Source organism: Podarcis muralis, chromosome 7 (genome assembly GCF_964188315.1).
Source record: "Podarcis muralis chromosome 7, rPodMur119.hap1.1, whole genome shotgun sequence".
Lineage (NCBI taxonomy): Eukaryota > Metazoa > Chordata > Lepidosauria > Squamata > Lacertidae > Podarcis > Podarcis muralis.
Genome location: NC_135661.1, coordinates 52,117,101 through 52,140,470, shown reverse-complemented (window position 1 = coordinate 52,140,470; position 23,370 = coordinate 52,117,101). Strand labels below are relative to the sequence as shown.

General features: G+C 44.6%; 1 protein-coding gene across 6 annotated transcripts in view; it reads right to left on the bottom strand.

Moving 5' to 3' along the window:
- SMPD3 (sphingomyelin phosphodiesterase 3) overlaps positions 1-23,370 on the bottom strand; it is a 131,223-nt gene that overhangs the window by 25,173 nt on the left and 82,680 nt on the right. For all 6 annotated transcript variants that reach the window (XM_077931741.1, XM_077931742.1, XM_028739568.2 and 3 more), the window contains 2 exons: positions 14,012-15,638; positions 2,163-2,238 (listed from right to left, as the gene is read on the bottom strand). In XM_077931741.1, coding sequence (XP_077787867.1) covers positions 2,163-2,238; positions 14,012-15,358 — 1,423 coding nt within the window. In that variant the 5' untranslated portion in view covers positions 15,359-15,638. The remainder of the gene's footprint in view (positions 1-2,162; positions 2,239-14,011; positions 15,639-23,370) is intronic.

The following is a 23,370-nucleotide window of genomic DNA, read 5'->3' as shown; positions in this document are numbered from 1 at the left end:
TGTCCATTCCAACCCATCACTCTTTTGTATCAGCTCATTACAAAACAAAGTCTAGAATGTTCCATCTCCAGTGTTGTATATATACAGGAGAAGTATTTTTACAAAGAGTCCTAGACTTCTGCTAACAGTTTATGCTGGGAGAGGAAAGGTTGACAAGTTGAATTTATTTGATCGCTATAAAGAGACTTGGTCTATAAGGTGTTTCCCACCAATGCCACCATTCCTTGTAGAAGTTAGGTGGCAGTGGGGAGGGCAAAGCTTTTAAATTTATAGGCTAACCCCAAAGCTTTACCAGATGACATAATGTTTATCTTGAGATAAGATTTAAATAATATTTGGATTATCAACCATTACGCAGATTGGCTGAGGATGGCAAGTTTATTTGCTAACATGAGGTTGGTAGAGAAACAAAGTTGCCCTGGTCTCTTTCTGGATACTCTCAGGTGGCCATGAAAAGACTCAACATGGTGGGTTTCCCCTTCCACATCGTAAACTGGTTTTATTTACAGTTGTATTGTGCTGGAGATTTACGTGAAACAAGGTAATGGGAAAGATCCAGTAAACAGTGGAAGGAGAGGCCAAGGAGAGTTCAGTAAACCATGTTTCACATGGAGTGAATCACACCACAATCCAAGCTCCTTTGTGCTGGCTTGGGGGTAGTTGGATTGGATGGAGGTGTCCCTTCACTGAGCTCCCTCAGCTTCTGCCAGCCTCTGTCCAATGTCACTCTGCCAGCATGGAGCTCACTATTCTGCCTGCCAAATGTATGGGACATCAGCATCTGGGGACAGACAGGCAGAGCAGGCCTGGGATCTGCTGGGAACTCAAGGCAGACCGTCTACCACCCCATGACAGCAACTAGACCCAATTTGGGCCCAACTCCTGTGCCAGCTCTAGGTTGGTGCAGAGATTTGCAAGCTTCCCAGCTTCTGCCCCAACCAGTGCATAGGAGCCAATTCCTAGGGGCAGAGGTCCTTCCAGTCCCCCCAATAAATTATTCAAGGGGCTGGGCCTCCCCAAAGTTGATGAGCATTGGCCTTCAAATGGTATGTGTGCACCATGTCTTGTGATCAATTATGTGGGGTGGGGCTTACCTCCCCCCATATTTTATTCATGTTGGTACCATTGAGCTACCAGCATGAGCAACAGATGTGGTAAAGGTAAAGGTAAAGGGACCCCTGACCGTTAGGTCCAGTCGTGACAGACTCTGGGGTTGCGGCGCTCATCTCGCTTTACTGGCCGAGGGAGCTGGCATACAGCTTCCGGGTCATGTGGCCAGCATGACTAAGCCGCTTCTGGTGAACCAGAGCAGCTCACAGAAACGCCATTTACCTTCCCGCCAGAGCGGTACCTATTTATCTACTTGCACTTTGACGTGCTTTCGAACTGCTAGGTGGGCAGGAGCAGGGACCGAGCAACAGGAGCTCACCCCATTGCAGGGATTCGAACCGCCGACCTTCTGATCGGCAAGTCCTAGGCTCTGTGGTTTAACCCACAGTGCCACCCGAGTCCCTGTCCCCAACAGATGTGGTAGCCTCTCTCTATTTCTAATTTATGACACTTTTGCATCTACTCACTTGTATATCTGCCCAATCCTTCATCTATCGATATTTTTTTTAGCCCTCAAGAAATTTGGAATACAAGAGGGGGAGGGGTGGGGAAGTCCTGGAAAGATGTTAATGAAAATAAGGTTTTAAATGCTTTTTTCCTTTTTCCTTTTTTTTTCTTTTTTTCCTTTTTTTATGTTTTGGATTTTTTGGAAACTTCAATAAATATGTTTTTAAAAAAAACAAAACAAGAAATTTGTATTTAAATATGTATTTTCAATCTATTTTCTTTTAAAATTCATTTCTAAATGTGTTTCCTCTCTAATTCCCACCCCGCTTGAAGCCAACATTTCTGCACCCAGCCCTCTCTCGATGGATCTTAGGCTTCCAACAGACCTTGCAGACCTGATGTCTGTCTGCTTGCCCTGGCTCTGCAGAATACTTAGGGTAATGTACAACCCTTCCCTGTCTGCAACATTTTCAGCTGAGATGGTTAAAGTACTGACAAGAGACCATTGAGAAGAGAATAGCACAAACCCACTCTTTCTATCTCTAGTCTACAATAAGTAGCAAAAGAAGCAAAACAAAGATTGGGAGAGCAATCAGTACAAGTACCTGCCAGAGCTTGCAAGTGAGTGCAGGAAATGTATCCCACAATTCTTTGGTCCTGAGGTGTACTTCCCACTTGCACCTGGGAGGAAAATAAGAGAGGAACAGAAGGGTTAATGGACAACCACCAGACCTTTCAGGATCAAAACCCATTAACTGCAGGGAAAACATGAGAACTATTTTTTTTTTGTAGCAAAGGTCTCAGGTAAGCAGAACTGTTCTCAGAGTAGACCTATAATGAGAAGAGGCGCTGGTTGTTCTTCTTGGGGGTTTTTAGGTGAATTTTGCAACATGCCCTTGATGCAATAATAGTGGGTTAGTGATAGCTTTATACGGGACCATCCACATATCATACTGCTTTATTACTTGTATTGTGATGCTTCCCCAATGTTACAACACAAATACCATCTGGAGGGGCACCCTTGCACTATAGTGCAAAGAAAAGAGGAGAAGATCCAGAACACAGACACACACACAGCTCTCCTCTTTGCCAGAGGGGAGTCTGAGAGCCCATTCTCAGTGGGAGCATGAGAAGAGGACAATAGGTGAACCTTAAATGAACTTCATTAAGGACTCCTAGCCATGGTCTTGCTTTTGGACCAGAAGAGGCACCTGAGACCAGGATGCTGGACTAGATGGGTTTTTGGCCTGATCCAGCAGCAGGGATCTTTTCAGGTATTGTTGTTTTATTGCTATGGCCAATGGCTGACGCAAATAAAGATCCATTCATTCATTCATTGTTTTCAGATAATTATCTTCTTAACATTTGGCTTGACAACATTTCTTTCCTATGGTTCCAGGGTTGATCCTGCATTATGACTTCCTTACCACTGAGTATTTTTGACTACAGTGATACCTTGGTTCTCGTACTCTCCGTTCTGGGAGTCCTTTCGACTCCTGAAACCATTTGGAAACCAAGGTGCGGCTTCTAATTGGCTGCAGGAGCTTCCTGCACTCAAGCAGAAGCCGTGTCAGACATTTGGCTTCCAAAAAACGTTCACAAACCGGAACACTTACTTCCGGGTTTGCGGTGTTTGGGAGCTGATTTGTTCGGGAGCCAACCATTCGAGAACCAAGGTACCACTGTATATACTTTAAAGGATTTCTGTTGAGTGGCAAAGCATCTATAATCCACCTTTTCATGCAGGAACCAAACAGGCAACACGTCGGCCCAGATGCTTGATGAACTCTCCTGCAAAGGCACCTCACTCAATCATTCATTTCAAGGTTTGCTGCAGGCTTGAAAGTAGCTGCATTCTATCTCCACTCTTAATCAGTTGCTGGGAATCACAAAGGGGTGGGGAGGAGTGTTGCTATCCTGCATGTGGGCATCCCATAATGGACATCTGGTTGGCCCCCTTGGGAACAGGATGCTGGAGTAAATGAGCCTGATCCAGCAGGGTTCTTCTTATGTTCTTACGGTTCTGTGATGGCAGGAAGACTACCATTTACTCTCTCTACTCCCCGACAACCCTTTTCTGTTCCTCTAGCAGAGTGAAACTTGCACCAATCTTGCACCTGCTCTGACTCCAGGCTCAGCCAGTGCCCAACGTCAGGCATATTATACTACCCAAAGGGTCGGGGGGGGGGGGGGAGATCACTTTGGAAGTGATCTTGCCAGAAGGCACATCTCACATTTGCTCTTGATTTCAAGTTGATCTTTCATTGGGGAACAATGAGATGGACAGAAATGTTGGTAGAGCCTACAATCAATCAATAACCTCAACAAGGAGCATAAATTTGAAGGCTTAGTCACCACCCTCCCAATAAGACCATTAATTCTAGAGTCTAAAATTACCCAATTGCACAGCCTCCTCTTTCCCCAAGTGAGATTTGTAGGCCCTTACGCAGACAAGGACAAGGGGAAAGCCATTCTGGGCACTTGCGTTGATAAGGCCACCTCTGGAGCAACTGAAAACGATGTGAAGATTTATTTCCCCTTTTACTTCTACATTTTTGCATTGTTCTCAGGCACAAATGGGTCCTATTGGGCATTTCAGGAAGCATGGGCAGCCAGTGAAGCTATAAACAGCTGCCCAAAGAGCATGGTTTCACCCCCTGAAGTTAAAGGACAAATACACACCCAGCCCTCACCAGACTTGTAAAATTAAGGCAGGTTCTGTGCCAAAATCCCACACCCCAGAGGATTTCTTTTCTCTGCCCCTCACAAAAGATGCAGAAGAACTACAGCTTTTTTCACAGGGCTGGGTTGCAATTCTCGAAAAGGATGGGCAGGCTTCTGCCCAGCACAACATGATATGCTGCCCCCAGCGATCACCAGTGAGAGTGTCTCTTTCAGGGCTCTCCATAGGGGAGATTTTTCTCAGGGCCACAACGGATGAAGAAAGTGGCACCCCTTCCTTCTGTGCACTTGCAATGAAAATTGGGGCCCTCTGCACCTAAGAATTTCATTTTGGAAAAGGATGCAAATGATTTCCGCTGAATACTAGCCCTGAGAATTGGAAGGGAGGGCAGAGCTGTTGCACTCTACTCCTGCTTGCGGACTTCCTGTTGAAGCATTTGTTTGGCCACCATAAGAACATGATGCTGGACCGTGATGGGCCAGACCTGACAGGACTTTGCTTTTTTATGTTTTATCTCTTAGAGCCTCATTTTCTTACGTCTTTTAACCCTCTGGTAGGCATTTAATTAGTGACTGCAGAATGCTAGTAAATCATATGCAATACATTTTCAAAAACACAGGCTTTCCAGCTTGCCTCTTGCTAAGTTGAGAACACAGGTGCAGCCTTTCAAGGACACTTGAGGGCAAGACAAAAAGGCACATTCACCTCAAAGCTTTGGAAATGCATTTTCTTCTCTCCGATGTGCTGACTGCCTGCTGCATATTTGGCTTCAAACTGGGGTCGAACAAGATTTACAGAAATCCCTTTTTATGAGTTGGCATTCTTGCCCTCTTGCCTGCAGAGATTTATTGTACTTTACAAAGCAGCTATGCTATGTTAATATATTATTTAAGCACGCTAAAACAGAATTAAATGTAAGTATGAAATGTTAATGGAACTAGCTCTAATCATTCGCTGGTTCCTTCCATCCACCCTCACTGCTTGGAGTGCCTGGTGGCATAACATAGCAACTTGTGGAACTCTCTGCCACAAGATGTGGAGTAAGCTACTATCTTAGATGGCTTTAAAAAGAAAAATATTGGACAAAATAGGTGCTAGGTGATTAACCATGATAACTAAATGCCTTGCCAAAAACTAAATGCCATTGCACACAAATATTGTAGAGTTGTCAATTTTGGTGCTGACCCATAGCTGTCCCTTTAAAAGCACATCGTGGTCCAGCAATCAGAATTTGATGATTTAAGCAGAGGGAGGAACCTTTTTCAGCCCAAGATTCCATTCTGGGCAACTGTTTCAAGGGCCACATATCAGTGGGGCGCGGGACCAGAGGCAAAAGTGGGTGGAGCAACTAATGCAAATTCTACCCTTGTACGGTGAGCTAATTTCTACACACTCTCCCAAGTGCCTCTATTCCTGCAAGCAAGCAAACAAGCGGCACCATAAGAGTACAAGGGCACATTCCAGTAAGTCAAAAATACTCTGGATGTGAAGCAAAGCCAGTGAGGGAATGTGGCCTTGGCAAACTACAGAGGGCCAGATAGGGAGGACTGGAGGGCTGCATTCAGCCCCCAGGCCTGAGGTTCCCCACCAGATTTAAGCTCTGTGCAAAAGAATTTAACCTGCAGGTTTTAGCAGACAAGGCACATCTGTTTAAAGGTAGAGGAGCAAGGCAGTTAATTTTTTTTTCTGGTGATTTGGCAGGACTACAATCATTGAAATAATTGGGCATCAAATGCAGATGCTAAAGAAATACAAGGCAAAATGTTTGTGCTCCAGTTCAGGATTCCAGCCAGCCTTGCTGGCTGTGCTCTTCTCCATGATACTCCATTCCATTTTTTTCTCCCCCAAGCTTCCTTCTCAACCTTCCAGCGTTCAGTCAGCATTCAGTGTGGCCACGAAGCATCCTCTTGTTGAATGGTCTCTTTAAATTTTGAGGTTCATTATTGTTCCACAAGATGTGTATTTCTTTAAAGGCCAGAGCAAATAACGTGACCTAGTTTTACAGCTGTGAAGCAGTATAGCAGGTGCTGTTAAGTTGTGGTAATTAAGCTGTTGGGTATGGTATATAAAGAGCAGCATGGAGCTCTCTCAGTACCCTGGTGGATGGGTCATGCTTATTGATATATTGTAATTTAGTGTAAAAGGAGTTTTTGTTTTTGTTATTGAACCCTAGCAAAAGTTATTTTGCGTTTCCTGAATGTGTGGTCTCCCCAGCACGCCTTCTGCAGTGCAACTAATCTACAAATAGCCAACACCTCTACCCCCACTTGGGTGTTCTGGGGTCCTTCCCCCCCCCCATTTATGGTTTTATCCCTTAAATAAATTTTGTATACTTCTGCAAACCATGGGAGTTCCCTTGAATCTTCTGGTACCTCCCTCTTGTTCATTTTTCCAGGCAGATTTTAAAGGATTTTCCATTACAAATTTGCCTGGAAACAGGATGAGGCAGACTTAGCCCCATCCTCTCTGAAAACTGGGATGGGTCAGACTTTTATAGGTCCAATCATCCCTATGTGCAACAGTCCCATTGCCAGGTACCTCTGAAAGGTAAAGGAAATGAATGAATGTGGTGGAAACTAAACGCCCTGTTATCTCTACGATGGTGATTCCCAATAATAAAGGAAAGCAGGAAACAATGAGATAGCTAATCACATTCTTATTTAAAGGAGGGCCTATTCTTCTTAATAGTCAAAGGCAAGAGCTGCCCACTGTTGCTTTTCTCTTAAGATTCTCATGCATCTAGAATGGGTGGATTCCAGCCAAGTCTTGCATTAGCAGAGGCTGTGTGTGTGTGTATATATATAAAATATTTAGATTACTGCCTAGGAATAAATGGGAAGCTGCTTTTAAAAGCTGATGCAGAAATTCCCAGGAAAGGTATGTAGGCAGAAATAAGAACGAGGTGATTGCAAAACCCTAGAATGGTTACTAAACCTCTGAGGGTTTGTCCATCTGTACTTGTAAATAGGCAACACGGTGGGACTTATCACAGTTCACACACAAGGCTTACACTAGCCCAGTTCAATTTTGGACTTCTTTCTTTCTTTCTTTCTTTCTTTCTTTCTTTCTTTCTTTCTTTCCTTCCTTCCTTCCTTCCTTCCTTCCTTCCTTCCTTCCTTCCTTCCTTCCTTCCTTCCTTCCTCAGCTCCTAGCTTCATTTAAAAAATAAATAAAAATGCTACCCTATCTTTCTTCCTTAGCAGAACTCAAAGTAAGGCTTTCTGGGGATTTCCCATCCAGGAACTGACCTGCTTAGCTGGCTCCCTCCACTACAACTTTCATTAGCCTCCACCCAGAATGGCCTGGTGGAAATTGTAGTCCAAAACACCCAGAAGGTGACAGGCTGGGGATGGGTGCTCTGATCACTACACCATACTGGCCTTTTTTTGACGCTCCCTTCAGTTTGTGATTCGCCATGGGGAGTGGCGAGGCTGCTGCTGAAGAAAAATAAGTCTAAAACTTCATTGAGCTGATGGAGCTAGTTTGCTGACTCTTTAATTGCAAGAACAACAAGCAAACAAGACAGTTTGGAATTCATGACAGACCACACTACAGCATGCCTTGCAAAATCTTATGGTGATCGATGAGATTTAGGCACCCATAACTTTGCACCCAGCATGCTTAATAAAATGCTTTGCACAAGATTTTTTGAAATGGCACCGATGTTGCTCCAGTGCACATTCTAGCTAGGCTGGAGGATCTGAGCAAGATTTACTGATTTGTTTTATTTGGAGTCCTGGCAGTAAACAAGTCCCTCCATCCCATCTTAGTGAAGACTTGGGAGTTGATAATTAAGTCTATCAATCCTCATAGTAGCTGGAAAAGAGGCTTACTTTCCTGCAAGAGGGGTGGAAAAACAGCTGCCAGCTTGCCTGGATGGGTCATAAATCAATGACTCAGCTTTGGGCAGCTGGAAGCAGACTGGTTTTTTAATCCCTTAATCCTTAATATATGCACATGTTGAAGGCAGTCAGTGACATGAATGATGCCCAGATTTTGGAAAGGTTTGGCTTCTTCTTTTTTGTTTTATTTTCAATTTTATGAAAGCCCCGTACAGTAAAAGAATCCAGATTTAGGTACACACTGCTGCCCATCAGAGAAGATAAAAGTTGTGCTAGATGGATCAAAAATACTTTGTCTTGGTACAAGGCACCTTTCCGGTTTTTTGTTCAGTAAACGAAGATCATGGCCACTGGTCCCATCACCTCCTAGCAAATTAAGGGGAAGAAATGGAGGCAGTGAGAGATTTTACTTTCTTGGGCTCCATGATCACTGCAGATGGTGATAGCAGCCACGAAATTAAAAGACACCTGCTTCTTGGGAGAAAAGCAATGACAAACCTAGACAGCATCCTAAAAAGTAGAGACATCACCTTGCCAACAAAGGCCCGTATAGTAAAAGCTATGGTTTTCCCAGTAGTGATGTATGGAAGTAAGAGCTGGACCATAAAGAAGGCTGATTGCCGAAGAATTGATGCTTTTGAATTATGGTGCTGGAGGAGACTCTTGAGAGTACCATGGACTGCAAGAAGAACAAATGTATCCATTCTTAAGGAAATCAGCCCTGAGTGCTCACTGGAAGGACAGATCGTGAAGCTGAGGCTCCAATACTTTGGCCACCTCATGAGAAGACAAGACTCCCTGGAAAAGACCCTGATGTTGGGAAAGATGGAGGGCACAAGGAGAAGGGGACGACAGAGGACGAGATGGTTGGACGGTGTTCTCGAAGCTACAAACATGAGTCTGACCAAACTGCGGGAGGCAGTGGAAGACAGGAGTGCCTGGCGTGCTCTGGTCCATGGGGTCACAAAGAGTCGGACACGACTAAACGACTAAACAACAACAACAAATGTTCCTACCCCCTGTACCAAGGGTGAAGGATATCTGCCAGTGGAGGGCACATCCAAGTGGTGGGCTGGGTCAAGGGCCAATGTGGGCAGAACCCCCCTTCTCACTGTGTCTTTCCAGAACCCCCTTTTCTCCTCCCATTTCTCCTTACCTAGCAGGCTGCTGGTTGTCCCTTGTGCCACCTCCAAGGGAGGTCCAGCAGGTGGCAACAAGAGAACAAACCTTTTCTTTTATAGCCCCTTATTATTGCAATACTTTCTCCAGGGAGGCCTGCCTGGTACCTGCTTTGTTATGATTTTGGTACTAGGCACAGATATTTTCTCTCTCGTCTATACATTCTGGCTGCCCCAACGTTTGTTTTGTTTCGGTGTTCATCTCCAGTTGGGTGCGGTGATTACAATAGGGATGAACCCATGTTAAAATTATTCTTAGTATGTTTTTAACATGCTTTCATCATTTTCATGGTTGTTTTTATTTTTTACTTGTGTTGTAAATCGCTTTGGGACTTTTTTTGTAGTGGGAAGCGACATACAAATGTAACAAACCTAGAACAAGTTCCCTTGGGAGCAATGCAAGTTGTGCCACCATTTTCAGTGGGGTTGTACAGGGGAAAACGTAGCTGCCACCATGGAACCAACAAAAGACAAGAGAGGAAGCTCTCAGACCACCTTCTAAGTGAACGCATTTTTGAAATTAAAAAAGTTTCATGCAGAGGTTTGAGGGGTTTTTTTAAAAAAGGATTTGTGGATATTCCTCCTAAAATATCCACATGGAACCAGAACAATGCAGGCACTACTGTAGAACTCTGCAGAACTGGAACCAGTCAGAATTTGGTCTTGTGCCCATCACTACCTTGTATGCAGAATGTCCCAGTTTCGGGCTCTAGCAATTCCCGGGAGATCTGGGAAAGACTGAAACCCTGCAGAGCTGTTGCGAATCACTGAAGATGCTACTGAGGTAGAGACAGATCAGTGATCTGCTTCATAAGAACATAAGAAGAGACCTGCCAAAGCAGGCTGATGGCCCATCTAGTCCAGCATCATGTTCTCACTGTGGCCAACCAGATGCCCCTCATACAAGCAGGACCTGAGCACAGCAGCACTCTCTATATTTGTGATTCGAAGCAACTGGTATTTAGAAGCACACTGCCTCCAACCATGGAGAAAGAACATAGCCATTGTGGTCAGTAGCCACTGATAGCCTTAACCACCACCGCCCATGAATTTGTCTATATCGCCTTTAAAGCCACCCAGGTTTATGGCCATCACTGAATCTTGTGGTAGTGAATTCCAAAGGTTAACTGTGTGTTGTGTGAATAAGTGCTTCTTTGCATCTGTCTGGAAGCTTCCAAGCTTCAGCTTCACTGGATGACCCCGGTGGGTTCTCGTATCATGAGAGAGGTTCTCCCTATCCATTTCCCCCCCACCATTTTCAAGAAAGCATCCTTTAAGAATTGGAGGGCATGGCTTGCTTAATTGGCAAATGGGACCCAGGTCTTGGAATCCTCCAAGATTTATTGCATTCCGTTGCAAAAGAGTTCCCTGTCGGCCCCTGCAAACTGTTTGATGTGGTGCTGATAAAGAACAAGGGACGGAAAGTACAGCCAAAAGTCCAAATAAGAGCTTGGGCAGGAGGTGAGCCAGCAGCTCCCCAAGCTCATAAACTGACAGATGCGCCACACAGTAAAGTCAATGCAACTGGGTTTATGAGATGGGCAAAGTCCATGGCCACTGAGATCATAATGCCTGCCTTTTCCTCCCTGCCTTCACAACAGCTCTTTTTGCATCTCTCTCTCAGAGATGTGTTTTTACCAGGGATGGGCGACATTTTGGTTTCTCTCTGTTTCTCATTTCCCCCAATCTCAAATTCACTTATCCACACATATTTGCAGAACAATTTTCCTTAATATAATGTACTTTCGTATGCTGCTTTTCACTAACATATGCATTTTTATTCACACTGAGAGAAGACTGAGGTTGATGGGGAATGTCCCTATTCATCTGAATGGACTAGGACCCACTGCCTAGCTCCTTGTCCCCCCCCCCCCTATCAACAGCAAAAGCAGAAGGCAGAATAAGAAAGATGACACACATTTTCTTAATTTGCCACAATCTATACAGGCCAGAGAAGCCCACTTTCCTTGTGGCCTGGCTTACAGCAAATGGAACACCAGACTCATTTGCCCGGAAGAAAGGAACAACTGAAATTTTACTAACATTGTAAATGTAGGTGGGAAACAAGTGATGAAACAAACAAAACAAACAAAAAGAATTTACAAAATAAACCAGGGAAGTTATTAGCCTGGCAACTGAAGAAAGAAAAAGAAAAAAAGGATAATCCATAGTCCGCTAAAAAATGGTAGTCCGCTAAAAAATGGAACCTCCATAATCAATCAAAAAGAGATAAGACACAAATTTGTTAAATTCTACATAGACCTTTCTAAGAAAGAGAAAGAAAACACAGAATTGATATTGGCGTATTTGGAAGAATGTAAATTGGACAAATATCAGAGAAAAATGCAAAGATATTAAATACTCCAATATCAATGATGAAAATGCAAAGGGCACTAAGTCAAATTAAGACAGGAAAATCCCCAGGGCCAGATGGTCGGTCAGCAGGATATTATAAGAAATTTTAAGAGGAGTTAATGCTTCCACTCAGACGTTATGAACAGGGTATTGGAGACAGGAAGGATACCAGAGTCCTGGAAAGAAGCATATATAACTTTGATACCAAAATATAATAAAGACCTATTAGAACCTAAAGATTATAGACCAATATCATTATTAAATAATGATTACAAATTTTTCACGTTGATATTGGCAAATAGATTGAAAATGACTCTAAGACATTTGATACATGAAGACCAGATGGGTTTCCTTCCTGGGATACAAATGAAAGAAAATGTTAGGAACATTATAAATGTTTTGGAATTCTTAGAAGTCCATAATGAAAAGTAGGCGGTGATAATATTTGTGGATGCCGAAAAGGCCTTCGATAATGTCTCCTGGCTATTTATGATGAAGTTACTGAAAAGATGGGATTTTAAGAAACCTTTCTAAAGGGTATAAAATCAATCTATAAAGCTCAAACAGCCAATATTATAGTAAGTACTAATATTTCAGAAAAATGTAAGATACACAAAGGGACGAGGCAGGGCTTCCCATTGTCTCCACTGTTATTCATATTCATATTAGAAGTTTTGGCGCAAAATATAAAGAAAAATGATAGAATACAAGGAATAAAAGTGGGGCAGTTAAGCTATAAATTAACAGCACTTGCGGATGACTTAGTGTTAATTTTAGAACAACTGAAAAAGAGAATATCAGAAGTGATGGAACAGATAGACAAATTTGGAAAACTAGCTGGTTTCAATTTAAATAAAGGAAAAACCAAGTTGATGGTTAAAAATATGGACAACCAAACAAAAAATGATCTAGAAATCATGTGTGGGAGGAAAGTAGAGGGGAAAAATAAATATCTGGGGATCTGGTTAACAATGAACAACTATAACATCTACCAAATAACTACCGTATTTTTCGCCCTATAGGACGCACCGGCCCATAGGACACACCTAGTTTTCAGGGGGGGAAATCAAGGGAAAAAATATGATTCCGCCCCCCCCCCCCCGCAGCTCTGGGAGCAGTGGACAGGCTGCACGCAGCCTGTGCGCTACTCCAAGACCTTCTCCCTGCTTTTGCGGGAGGTGGGGGAATTCCCCCCCACCTCCCGCAAAAGCCCACAGGAGCCCCGCATGACTCCTGCGGGTTTTTCTACCAGGAGGGAGAAGGGACTGAAACGGCCAGTCAGTCCCTTCTCCCTCCTCGGGGAAAAGCCCCCAAGAGCGGTGCGCTCTTTAAAGGGTGTGCGGCTCCTGCGGGCTTTTCTAGGAGGTGGGGGAATTCCCCCCCTCGTAGAAAAGCCAGCAGAAGCCGCGGAGCCCCTTTAAAGAGCGCATGGCTTTTGCGGGCTTTTGCGGGAGGTGGGGGAATTCCCCCATCTCCCGTAAAAGCCCAAAGGAGGGTTGGAGAGTAGCGGGAAGGCGTCGCACACCTTCCTGCTGCCCCCCATCCTCTGGGGCTGGCGATGGGGGAAGCGCTGCTTTCCCCACCGCCAGCCTCAAAGAGCAGACTCTCCTGGCTTCAGCGGAAGCAACGCGAAGCCTCCGGAGCACAGGCTTCGGAGGCTTCGCGTTGCTATCGCTGAAGCCAAGGAGTCTGCATTCGCCCCATAAGACGCACACACATTTCCCCTTCATTTTTGGAGGGGGAAAGGTGCGTCTTATAGGGCAAAAAATACGGTACATAAAGGTTTGGAAAGAAATAAAGAGAAATTTGGAAATGTGGGAAAGAATAAAACTATTGTTACAGGGCAGAATTTCAGCTATTAAAATGAATATCCTTCCAAAACTGTTATTCTTATTTCAAAATATCCCAAAAATTAACAACACTTCTTCAAAGAGTGGCAGGAAAATATATCAATGTTTATCTGGCAGGGAAGGAAGCCCAGAATACAGTGGTACCTCAGGTTAAGTACTCCCCAGGGCTGCAAAGTTCAGTGAGCTGATTGTAAAGTTCTTTGCACACAAAATGGCAAAGAAATGATATAAAAGAGAGAAGAGGAGATCCAAAATCATGGCCCATAAGGATGTTCTCGTTTGCAGGCCATATCAAAATGGATAAGGGCCACTCCCAGGACTTGGGACAGGTCCCATTCATTTTGATGCTGTGTTAGATGGACCAATGGTCTGACTTGGTATAAGGCAGCTTTCTATGTTCCAACGAAGCAATGGGTTCTTTATTGCACACCACAAATTTTGCATTTGCATAGTGGCCCAGACATGCAAAGTACACACACATATATGCACTTGTCCTGCTTGCAGACCAGAAGGTCCCTGAATCAGTTTTTATAGAAAGAGACCTACCTTGAGAAACAGGGCCCCCTTAGAAGACAAGGCGTCTGTTCCTTTTCCATTGGGATAACAGTGATAAGCAGCATCCATAACTGGATAGCGGCTGGCAAAAAGCAGGCCACTGTTCACAAACTTAAAGGTACAGCAGCCGTGGCAGCTGTAGACCCCAACATCGTACAGAATGTATTCAAAGTAATGGTGGAGCTCCTCTTTCAATTTCTCAGCCGCCCTTTTGTCAAACACTTCCTGCAAGCACAGGAAGTCCAAATTGGCAGGGAAGAAAGCGGAGATCTCGTGGTCAAAGAGCTCATCTGTGTTTCTCTTTTTTCTTAAGGAGGTCTTCTTCATCAGTGAGGCCTTGTAAAGGAGCTTGCTGTTGACAGTGCTCTGGTCCACAGGGCCATCTGCGGCACGCACCTTCACTAGGGATTCTCGCGAGGCAGTGTAGCTATCTAGGCTCCCAGAATCCCCCTCTTTCTGCTTATGGTTCGGAGTCTGGCCTTTCAGGCTCTCGGCTTCAGATTCTGGTGATCGGTCTGCAGACCCCTTGCTGTTATTGACTTGGCCACCAGTGCCATCCGCTTCCAGGTCTGAAATGTGCCCATTGTCCTCTCCACCTATGCGCACAATGCACGTGTTGCCATCTTCACCCTCATTGGTATCTCCTCCAGCTTTGCCATCTCTACCATCTTCGCTGTTGTTCGAGCCGGAGTTGTCCCCTTTGTACTCCATCGAGGTTGTCCTCTTGATGCCCACATTGACTGCACGGTTATTACTATCTCCGCCCTGAGGAGAGACCAGGCTGCTGAAGCTTGCTGCGCTGATGGACGTGTTTGTGGGGGAATCGATGTAGATTTTGATCTGTGGCCTGCTAGCCCCATTCCGTATCCGTCGCCCAACCTCCTTAGCACGGGCCTGTGTGTTGAAAACATTGTTCAATCTTGCCAAGGAGTCTGGGAGCAGGCAGACATTGGCGCTGCCAAAGCAGAAGCTTTTCCCATTGCTGGCGGCCTTCCACTCTGTGAGCAACGTGCTTCCATGGATCTGGCTCTTGTCTTGCAGCCTAGAGTAGACGTACGGTCGCCTAGCAGACTGGAGAGGGGACCAGAGCAGGAAGCCAATCAGGGCAAAAGGCAGAGAGACCACCAGTAGCGCCAGGTAAATTGGAGTGGTGATGATGATGCACAGAGCGTGGAAGTAGCACGGATCATCTCCCCTTTGGCGCTTCTCATAGGTGGTAGGCACAAAGGAGGCTATAAGCCTGTCTCCAAGCCAATAACATGGGAAGATCAAGCCCCAGGAGAAAGAATGCAGTGCTGACAGAAAGCCGTTTGGAAATGGGGTAGTGTATAAAACCATTGCAACTCAGTTAGGACACCCCTTCAGGACCTTCTACATGGTGTCATCACTGCCCGCCAGCCATCAGAATGTGCGTTTGCAGACAAAAATAAAAATAAAAACAAAATGTCCTAGTGAAGTTGTGTCTTCTAGACTGCAAGAAGCAGTTATCACCTTAGGAACACCATTTCATTTCGCGACAGTGAGAAGGAAGCGAAGCAACCATTCCTTTGGATGTTTGGTCTCTGTAGACTTCAGAGTGTATCATTGCTCATCACAAGAAGCCATGGCAGAAGTTCACCTGCGAAGACAAAAAGAACAAGAATGCTCATGTTCAGAGGTGTCCACTGAAGGGAAGAGCTATCAGAATTATAAAGCTGTAATATTCCCCATAAAGAGTCAACCAAGGGTTCCAGGGTGATACCTCCACACACCAGTCTGGCCACCAGCATCTCCTATGGCACCTGCAAAAGGTTTCAGTAAGTATTTCTTCAAAAATCCACAATGCATGAGTAACTCTTTGCTCTTCCTGCCAAGTACCTGTTTACACTGGTTCAGCCTCTCCTCCATTGCACATGCACCCTCAGGTATCCCCACACTTCACTGGATGTCAGGATTGGACACCCACCCTCCCACCAGTTTTGGACAGAGGAGCAATGCAAAGCACTTAGTGAGTGTAATGGTGGTTGATATAGGTGCCTTTTCCCCAAGGACTGGGTGGGGAGGCAAGCTCACAACTTTTTGTGGCCCTGTCTCTTTTTCTGCATTTTTAGAAATGTATCTTGCCACACACCCTATGGCAGCCATATTCTGACTGGAGCCCAGGGCACTTTCTCAAAACAGCCTACTGGCCCAAAAAGGTTGGCGATACCTGCACTGAACCATACAAACTGAGGGCTGCTGCCATAAAGGTCCTGTGCGGTCCTGACGCCCTCAATAATATTTCATGCCCCTCCCTGAATATTCAGCTTTCATGAAAAAATGTAAGCTTTTACAGAGGTATAAAGGAAAACATGTAGGCAGTATTCTACCCAAGTCCATGCAAAGTAGCACACCTCATTCTGCCTTCCTGTGTTTTGGCCAATGAGTGCAAAGATAACCCATGCTGTTAACCTCATGATTAAGAAGAGAAGACATTGCAAAAGCAACAGAGCCCCTCCTGCCCTTCTCTCCACAATAGTGAAGCATACTCAGTAACCTGCTCTTCCAGAAGTCAGTTTGGAAAAGGAGGCAGAGGGGTCGTTCCACAGGAGTTTGGAAGAGGCCTGGATCTTTGCTTTAAGCTTGTTGTCAAGAGTTACAGATTTATCTGGGTTCCTGATCTACCACCAGATATAGTTGTGGGATGAAGCAGAGAATTCCTGCAAGGAACTGTGAGCTGTATCCGAGCATGTCCTGGGAACTTTGAAATCTCTGAAACTGTTGCATCTTTACATGGTTTCCCTGTCTTTTCCTTCTGTCCAGTGCAGCTTCTTAGGTGGGATGGAAATGTGATAACAAATAAATCAGCAAGTCCCAGGCCAGCACAGGGTTGGGCATCATCAGGCACTTGCTGAGGCCCATGGCCCTAAGCAGGTGCCCCCTGCCTACCTCCACAGCCCCCTGGGGCCGAGTCTGCTCTTCCTGGCTACTGCTGACAGTCACCTTGGGGTATGCAAGCACTGACAAGAGGGAGGAGATGACGCTGCACCCCACTATGAGGTTTTCTCCTTCCTATTTATCCTCACAGCAACACTTTGAGGTAGGTTTAGGCTGAGATACTCAAGGTGAAAAACTGGTCACCCAGTGAGCTTCGTGTGGGCTTAGTGGGAACTTGATCCCAGGTTTTCCAGATTCTACTCTGGCCACAGAGTTCTTATTGTGCATAACCTTTGCCTCAATTTTTTAAAAGTGTGGTGGTCAGACTGCATTGGCAGCTTGGAGGGGATTTTATCATCTCTTTCTCTCGCCGTCTCTGCTTGAGCCACCACTGCTTCTTATCTCAGCTCTGCCTACCGCTTAGCAAAGGCAACTTGCCAGTTATCTGCAGGTTCTTCCTAGACAGCATTATGTGTGTCTTGCATTTTATCACTTAAGCTAATCAGGCTTGAAACAGCAGAGAAATCTAGGGACTGGGCAAGAAAAGGATGGAAAGAGGCATAATTCCAGGAAGCAGCATATACTGAGGTCCTGAAACATTGTGAAGTGCTGGTGAAAATGCCCCTCGGATCTGTAAAATGTACTATCGTGAGAATTCTCTTTGTGCAGAACAAGGTAAAGGTTTCAGTAAGTATTTCTTCAAAAATCCACAATGCATGAGTAACTCTTTGCTCTTCCTGCCAAGTACCTGTTTACACTGGTTCAGCCTCTCCTCCATTGCACATGCACCCTCAGGTATCCCCACACTTCACTGGATGTCAGGATTGGACACCCACCCTCCCACCAGTTTTGGACAGAGGAGCAATGCAAAGCACTTAGTGAGTGTAATGGTGGTTGATATAGGTGCCTTTTCCCCAAGGACTGGGTGGGGAGGCAAGCTCACAACTTTTTGTGGCCCTGTCTCTTTTTCTGCATTTTTAGAAATGTATCTTGCCACACACCCTATGGCAGCCATATTCTGACTGGAGCCCAGGGCACTTTCTCAAAACAGCCTACTGGCCCAAAAAGGTTGGCGATACCTGCACTGAACCATACAAACTGAGGGCTGCTGCCATAAAGGTCCTGTGCGGTCCTGACGCCCTCAATAATATTTCATGCCCCTCCCTGAATATTCAGCTTTCATGAAAAAATGTAAGCTTTTACAGAGGTATAAAGGAAAACATGTAGGCAGTATTCTACCCAAGTCCATGCAAAGTAGCACACCTCATTCTGCCTTCCTGTGTTTTGGCCAATGAGTGCAAAGATAACCCATGCTGTTAACCTCATGATTAAGAAGAGAAGACATTGCAAAAGCAACAGAGCCCCTCCTGCCCTTCTCTCCACAATAGTGAAGCATACTCAGTAACCTGCTCTTCCAGAAGTCAGTTTGGAAAAGGAGGCAGAGGGGTCGTTCCACAGGAGTTTGGAAGAGGCCTGGATCTTTGCTTTAAGCTTGTTGTCAAGAGTTACAGATTTATCTGGGTTCCTGATCTACCACCAGATATAGTTGTGGGATGAAGCAGAGAATTCCTGCAAGGAACTGTGAGCTGTATCCGAGCATGTCCTGGGAACTTTGAAATCTCTGAAACTGTTGCATCTTTACATGGTTTCCCTGTCTTTTCCTTCTGTCCAGTGCAGCTTCTTAGGTGGGATGGAAATGTGATAACAAATAAATCAGCAAGTCCCAGGCCAGCACAGGGTTGGGCATCATCAGGCACTTGCTGAGGCCCATGGCCCTAAGCAGGTGCCCCCTGCCTACCTCCACAGCCCCCTGGGGCCGAGTCTGCTCTTCCTGGCTACTGCTGACAGTCACCTTGGGGTATGCAAGCACTGACAAGAGGGAGGAGATGACGCTGCACCCCACTATGAGGTTTTCTCCTTCCTATTTATCCTCACAGCAACACTTTGAGGTAGGTTTAGGCTGAGATACTCAAGGTGAAAAACTGGTCACCCAGTGAGCTTCGTGTGGGCTTAGTGGGAACTTGATCCCAGGTTTTCCAGATTCTACTCTGGCCACAGAGTTCTTATTGTGCATAACCTTTGCCTCAATTTTTTAAAAGTGTGGTGGTCAGACTGCATTGGCAGCTTGGAGGGGATTTTATCATCTCTTTCTCTCGCCGTCTCTGCTTGAGCCACCACTGCTTCTTATCTCAGCTCTGCCTACCGCTTAGCAAAGGCAACTTGCCAGTTATCTGCAGGTTCTTCCTAGACAGCATTATGTGTGTCTTGCATTTTATCACTTAAGCTAATCAGGCTTGAAACAGCAGAGAAATCTAGGGACTGGGCAAGAAAAGGATGGAAAGAGGCATAATTCCAGGAAGCAGCATATACTGAGGTCCTGAAACATTGTGAAGTGCTGGTGAAAATGCCCCTCGGATCTGTAAAATGTACTATCGTGAGAATTCTCTTTGTGCAGAACAAGGTAAATCAAGCAGTACTTGAGGGTCTTCTGGCCATTGACATGTGTGCAAGTTGCATTGCGGAGCACACAACACATTCCCCAAATGGGGGCTGTGTGCCAGTGGAGGGTGGGGCCAGAGGGGAAAGTGGGTGGGGTTACCTTTGTACAGAAACACAAAAGCCAGAAGTTGCTTTCTGCACACAGACTGCAGCATCCTCCATCCAGGCGAGAGCAAGAGGAACGATCACAGTTCAAGCAAAAGAAGGAGGCTGAAAGGCAAGGCCGGGTGTGTGTGTGTGGCCAGGGGAGAATCACAAGGGATGGATAGAGAGGCATTGAGGGCCAAATCTGGCCCCTGGAAGCCTCAGGTGTCAGAGTGAGGAACCTGCGGCCCTCTAAATGTTTTTGGAGTACAATCCCCATCACCCTTGGCCACTGGCTATCCTGTCTGTGGCTGATGTAAGTCCTATGTACACTTACCGGGGAGGAGATCCCACTGAACTGAATGGGACTTACTTCTGAGTAGACATGTCTAGGATTGCACTGGAAACATTTAGTTGTTGGGGGGGAAATGTCTGAGGCTGCAACCCTATGAAGATACTTACCTAGAAGTAAGTCTCACGAAATTCAGGAATGCTTCTTTCTGAGCAGAAATGCATAGGATTAAGTTTTTCATATGGTGTGTAGGTTGTTTAAATGCATAACAAATTGGCCAAATCTGCTGTGACGTGGTTTATACATTTGTATATTTCTAAATTTGCTACGGCCAATGGCTAAGGAATGTAATGCCACTAATTGAGCTTCTGCCTGTGGTTCATCGCTCAGAAGCTAAGCTATTATGTGCCTGACTTTGGAAATTAATGTGCTTGCAAACAGCTTTAAATGCTATTGAATGAGAATGTGTGTTAAGACAACTTTCTCTAAGAAGTTAAACCAAAACTCAGTGGAGCAAAACAGCAGTTTGCTGTGGAGGATGAAAAAGCCAATCTGGCAAGCAACGCAAAACACTCCCCACAAGTAGAAAATGAACATAGCGGGATGATGGTTGGGAAGATAGCTTTATTTATATTTTACAAGGGGGACTGTTCTGATGTGGCACAGCACAGTCCAGCACATCTTGCTCCACAAACCACATGTTGTGACCAGGGCCAGATTTAGGTTTGATGAGGCCCTAAGCTACTGAAGGTAATGGGGCCCTTTATATGTCCAGCTGTCCTTTGCCAACAACAAATTGTAGCTGTTTTTTGTGCTGAATACATGCTATATGGTAATATATGAACCTAATAGGTATCTAAGGCCCTTTGCACATAACAAAATATGTATTTTATCAAAGTAATTTGTTTTTTATCTTATATTTTGGAAATGTACACCTAGGTTTTTTTCATTTAATTTTTTGGGGGCCCCCCAAGAGAGTGGGGCCCTAAGCTATAGCTTGTTTAGCTTATATTGGTACGTAAATCCGGCACTGGTTGTGACAGATGGAGCGTTCCACTTGGACTAAGTTTCAATCCCTACCCATCCTCAAAGCTTATTGATTAATCTTAGCTACACTCAGCCGAACCCTTCCTCACTGGGTTGTTGTGCAGATAAAATGGAAGCAGGCGTGTACCTTAGGGAAGAGCAGAAGGTAGGTTGGGATCTTCCTACAGTCTATCAGCATCAGTTTATTTCTGATCCCCAACAGGTTAATGACGGCAACAAAAATGTGCCCCCTCCCCTTTTAAATGAAGACCCCTTGGAATAACCAGGAGGGGACACTGTTGTTAAAGGACTGTGGAACAAACTCCCAAGGTTAAGAATGTGCCTCTGTTTTTAATTCTAACTGTGGGCACCAGTAAATACCAGATATAATCTAAACTCTGTGCAAGTCAATCAGGATGAATCTACTAGGGGTTGTATTCAACCAAGACTTTACTTGGAATTTAATGACTACAACTAATTTAGGTCCATTTATTTTGTTGGGTCTACTCCAACTAGAAGTTAGTTGACTATAACCCTGCAATAGTTTGGAAAGTTGTTTGTCCGTTCACTCTGCATCTGAAGATAGCCTAGCCAAATGCAGCATTATGGTTCCTGAGATCAAGGAGCAGGTTTTCATTTAGGTTTTGTTACAGTTTGGAGCCATTTTGAACCAAGGTGCCAGACTGAACCTTTCAAACCTGCACGGATTTTAACTAATGATTTCAAAAGTGCATTGATGTTTTGGGTTTCTTAGAATGCCTAAGTAATGCTGGGCAGGAGACTGCAAATGCTCAATAAATAGGAACCAGGCAGAGGGCCTTCTCAGTAATGGCGCCTGCCTTGAGGAAAGCCCTCCCTTCAGATGTCGAGGAAATAAACAACTATCTGACTTTTAGAAGACATCTGAAGGCAGCCCTGTTCAGGGAAGTTTTTTATGTTTTATCGTGTTTTTAATATTCTGTCGGGAGCCAACCAGAGTGACTGGGGAAACCCAGCCAGATGGGCAGGGTATAAATAATAAATATATTCTTATTATAGGTCACCTGGAAGGGTCCTGCATGGGATTTATACCTGGCTCTGCTTGGTAGACTGTGAAGACCTATGGGTGCTTTAAAAAAACAAAAACCAATTAAAATATAGATTCAGCTTAAGAAATAATGCCAGAGGGTCTGGGAATGGTAGATTTGAATTTTAGAGATGGCAGGGGGATGCAGTAATGAAATTGAACTAAATGTAGCCTTCTTGCTCCAGTGTACCAAGGTAACATGAGCTCTGTGCTCAATCCCATAATTATCCAAGAGAATGGAACAACCATGAAGAACTCTCAGCAGTCCACTGGGTACTTAGCATGCTTTGAAGAAACCCCAGCCTGATTGTGTAATTACCCAGCAGAACAGGGGTAATTGGTCTCTGGGGTAAACAACATACGGTCCTTCAGGGTGTGGAGATACCAAATAGAGAAGGGACTCATCATGCACCCCTTGCAAAAAGATGGCATGTGCTTCCAGTGGGGATAGTTGAATGCAATATAAGAGCTTCGGTTTGCATGTAATAGCTAGGTTCCCTTTCCCACTCTTTATTTTTATTTTAAACTACCCACATAAGATAAGCCACAGCAGCCAAAGACAGACCCCAGGGTTATTCCCTGCACATTAAAAAGATCCATAAGTATCCCTCTGAGAAAAGCTTTTAGGATGCAATAGAGATCAAAGCAATCCCAAAAGAGTCTGACTTCTGGTTACAATCTTAGTTTCTTTACTGGATGGCTTGGCTCAGTATCGGGTGACGTGGCAAAAAAATGAGATTTCTTGGGACTGTTTTAAACCACCCCACCCCCAATCTAGGGCACAATTTCAGATCTCAGGAGGACGGAGACAAGGAGATTTCAGTGGGAGGAGAACATGATTCCTAGCCAACCATCAAGTGGGGAACCTGTGGGGCCCTCCAGATGTTTCAGGGTATCTACTTGCTCATTGGCCACCCAAAACAGCAGAAAAGATTACATAGGCTAGTGTATATGCATAGGTGCAAATTTTGAAATTACTATAATTTAAATAGAAATACATTACATTGTTTATTAAATTTATATCTCAGCTTAATGATTGTTTCTTCTATGCTTTTACCTGTTTCTGTTTTATCTTTAAGCTTTTGGATGCTTCATGTTGTTTAAGTAATCTGAAGTAATCTTTTATATTTACAGTACTGAAATGTGTTTTTTGTGTTCTTGTATTTGCTATGTTATTGTTATGCTATTATGGAATTATTTTTGTGCTGCTTGAAATGTGTTCCTGTTTCCTTTGTTGTAAGCCGCTATGAGCATTGTTGGATATTGTTCTTGTTTGGTTTTATTGATGGATTTAATATATATTTTTACTGTTTTAACTTTGTGTTATGTTTTTATTTCTTTATTTTTTGTACACCACCACAATATTTTCAAATGGTAGGCAGTTTACCCATTCTTTAAACAAATAGATATTACTTAGAGCACATTCACATCGTACACTGAAAGAACGTTCAACACACTTTTCAAGCACAAAACCTTCTCCAAAGAGTC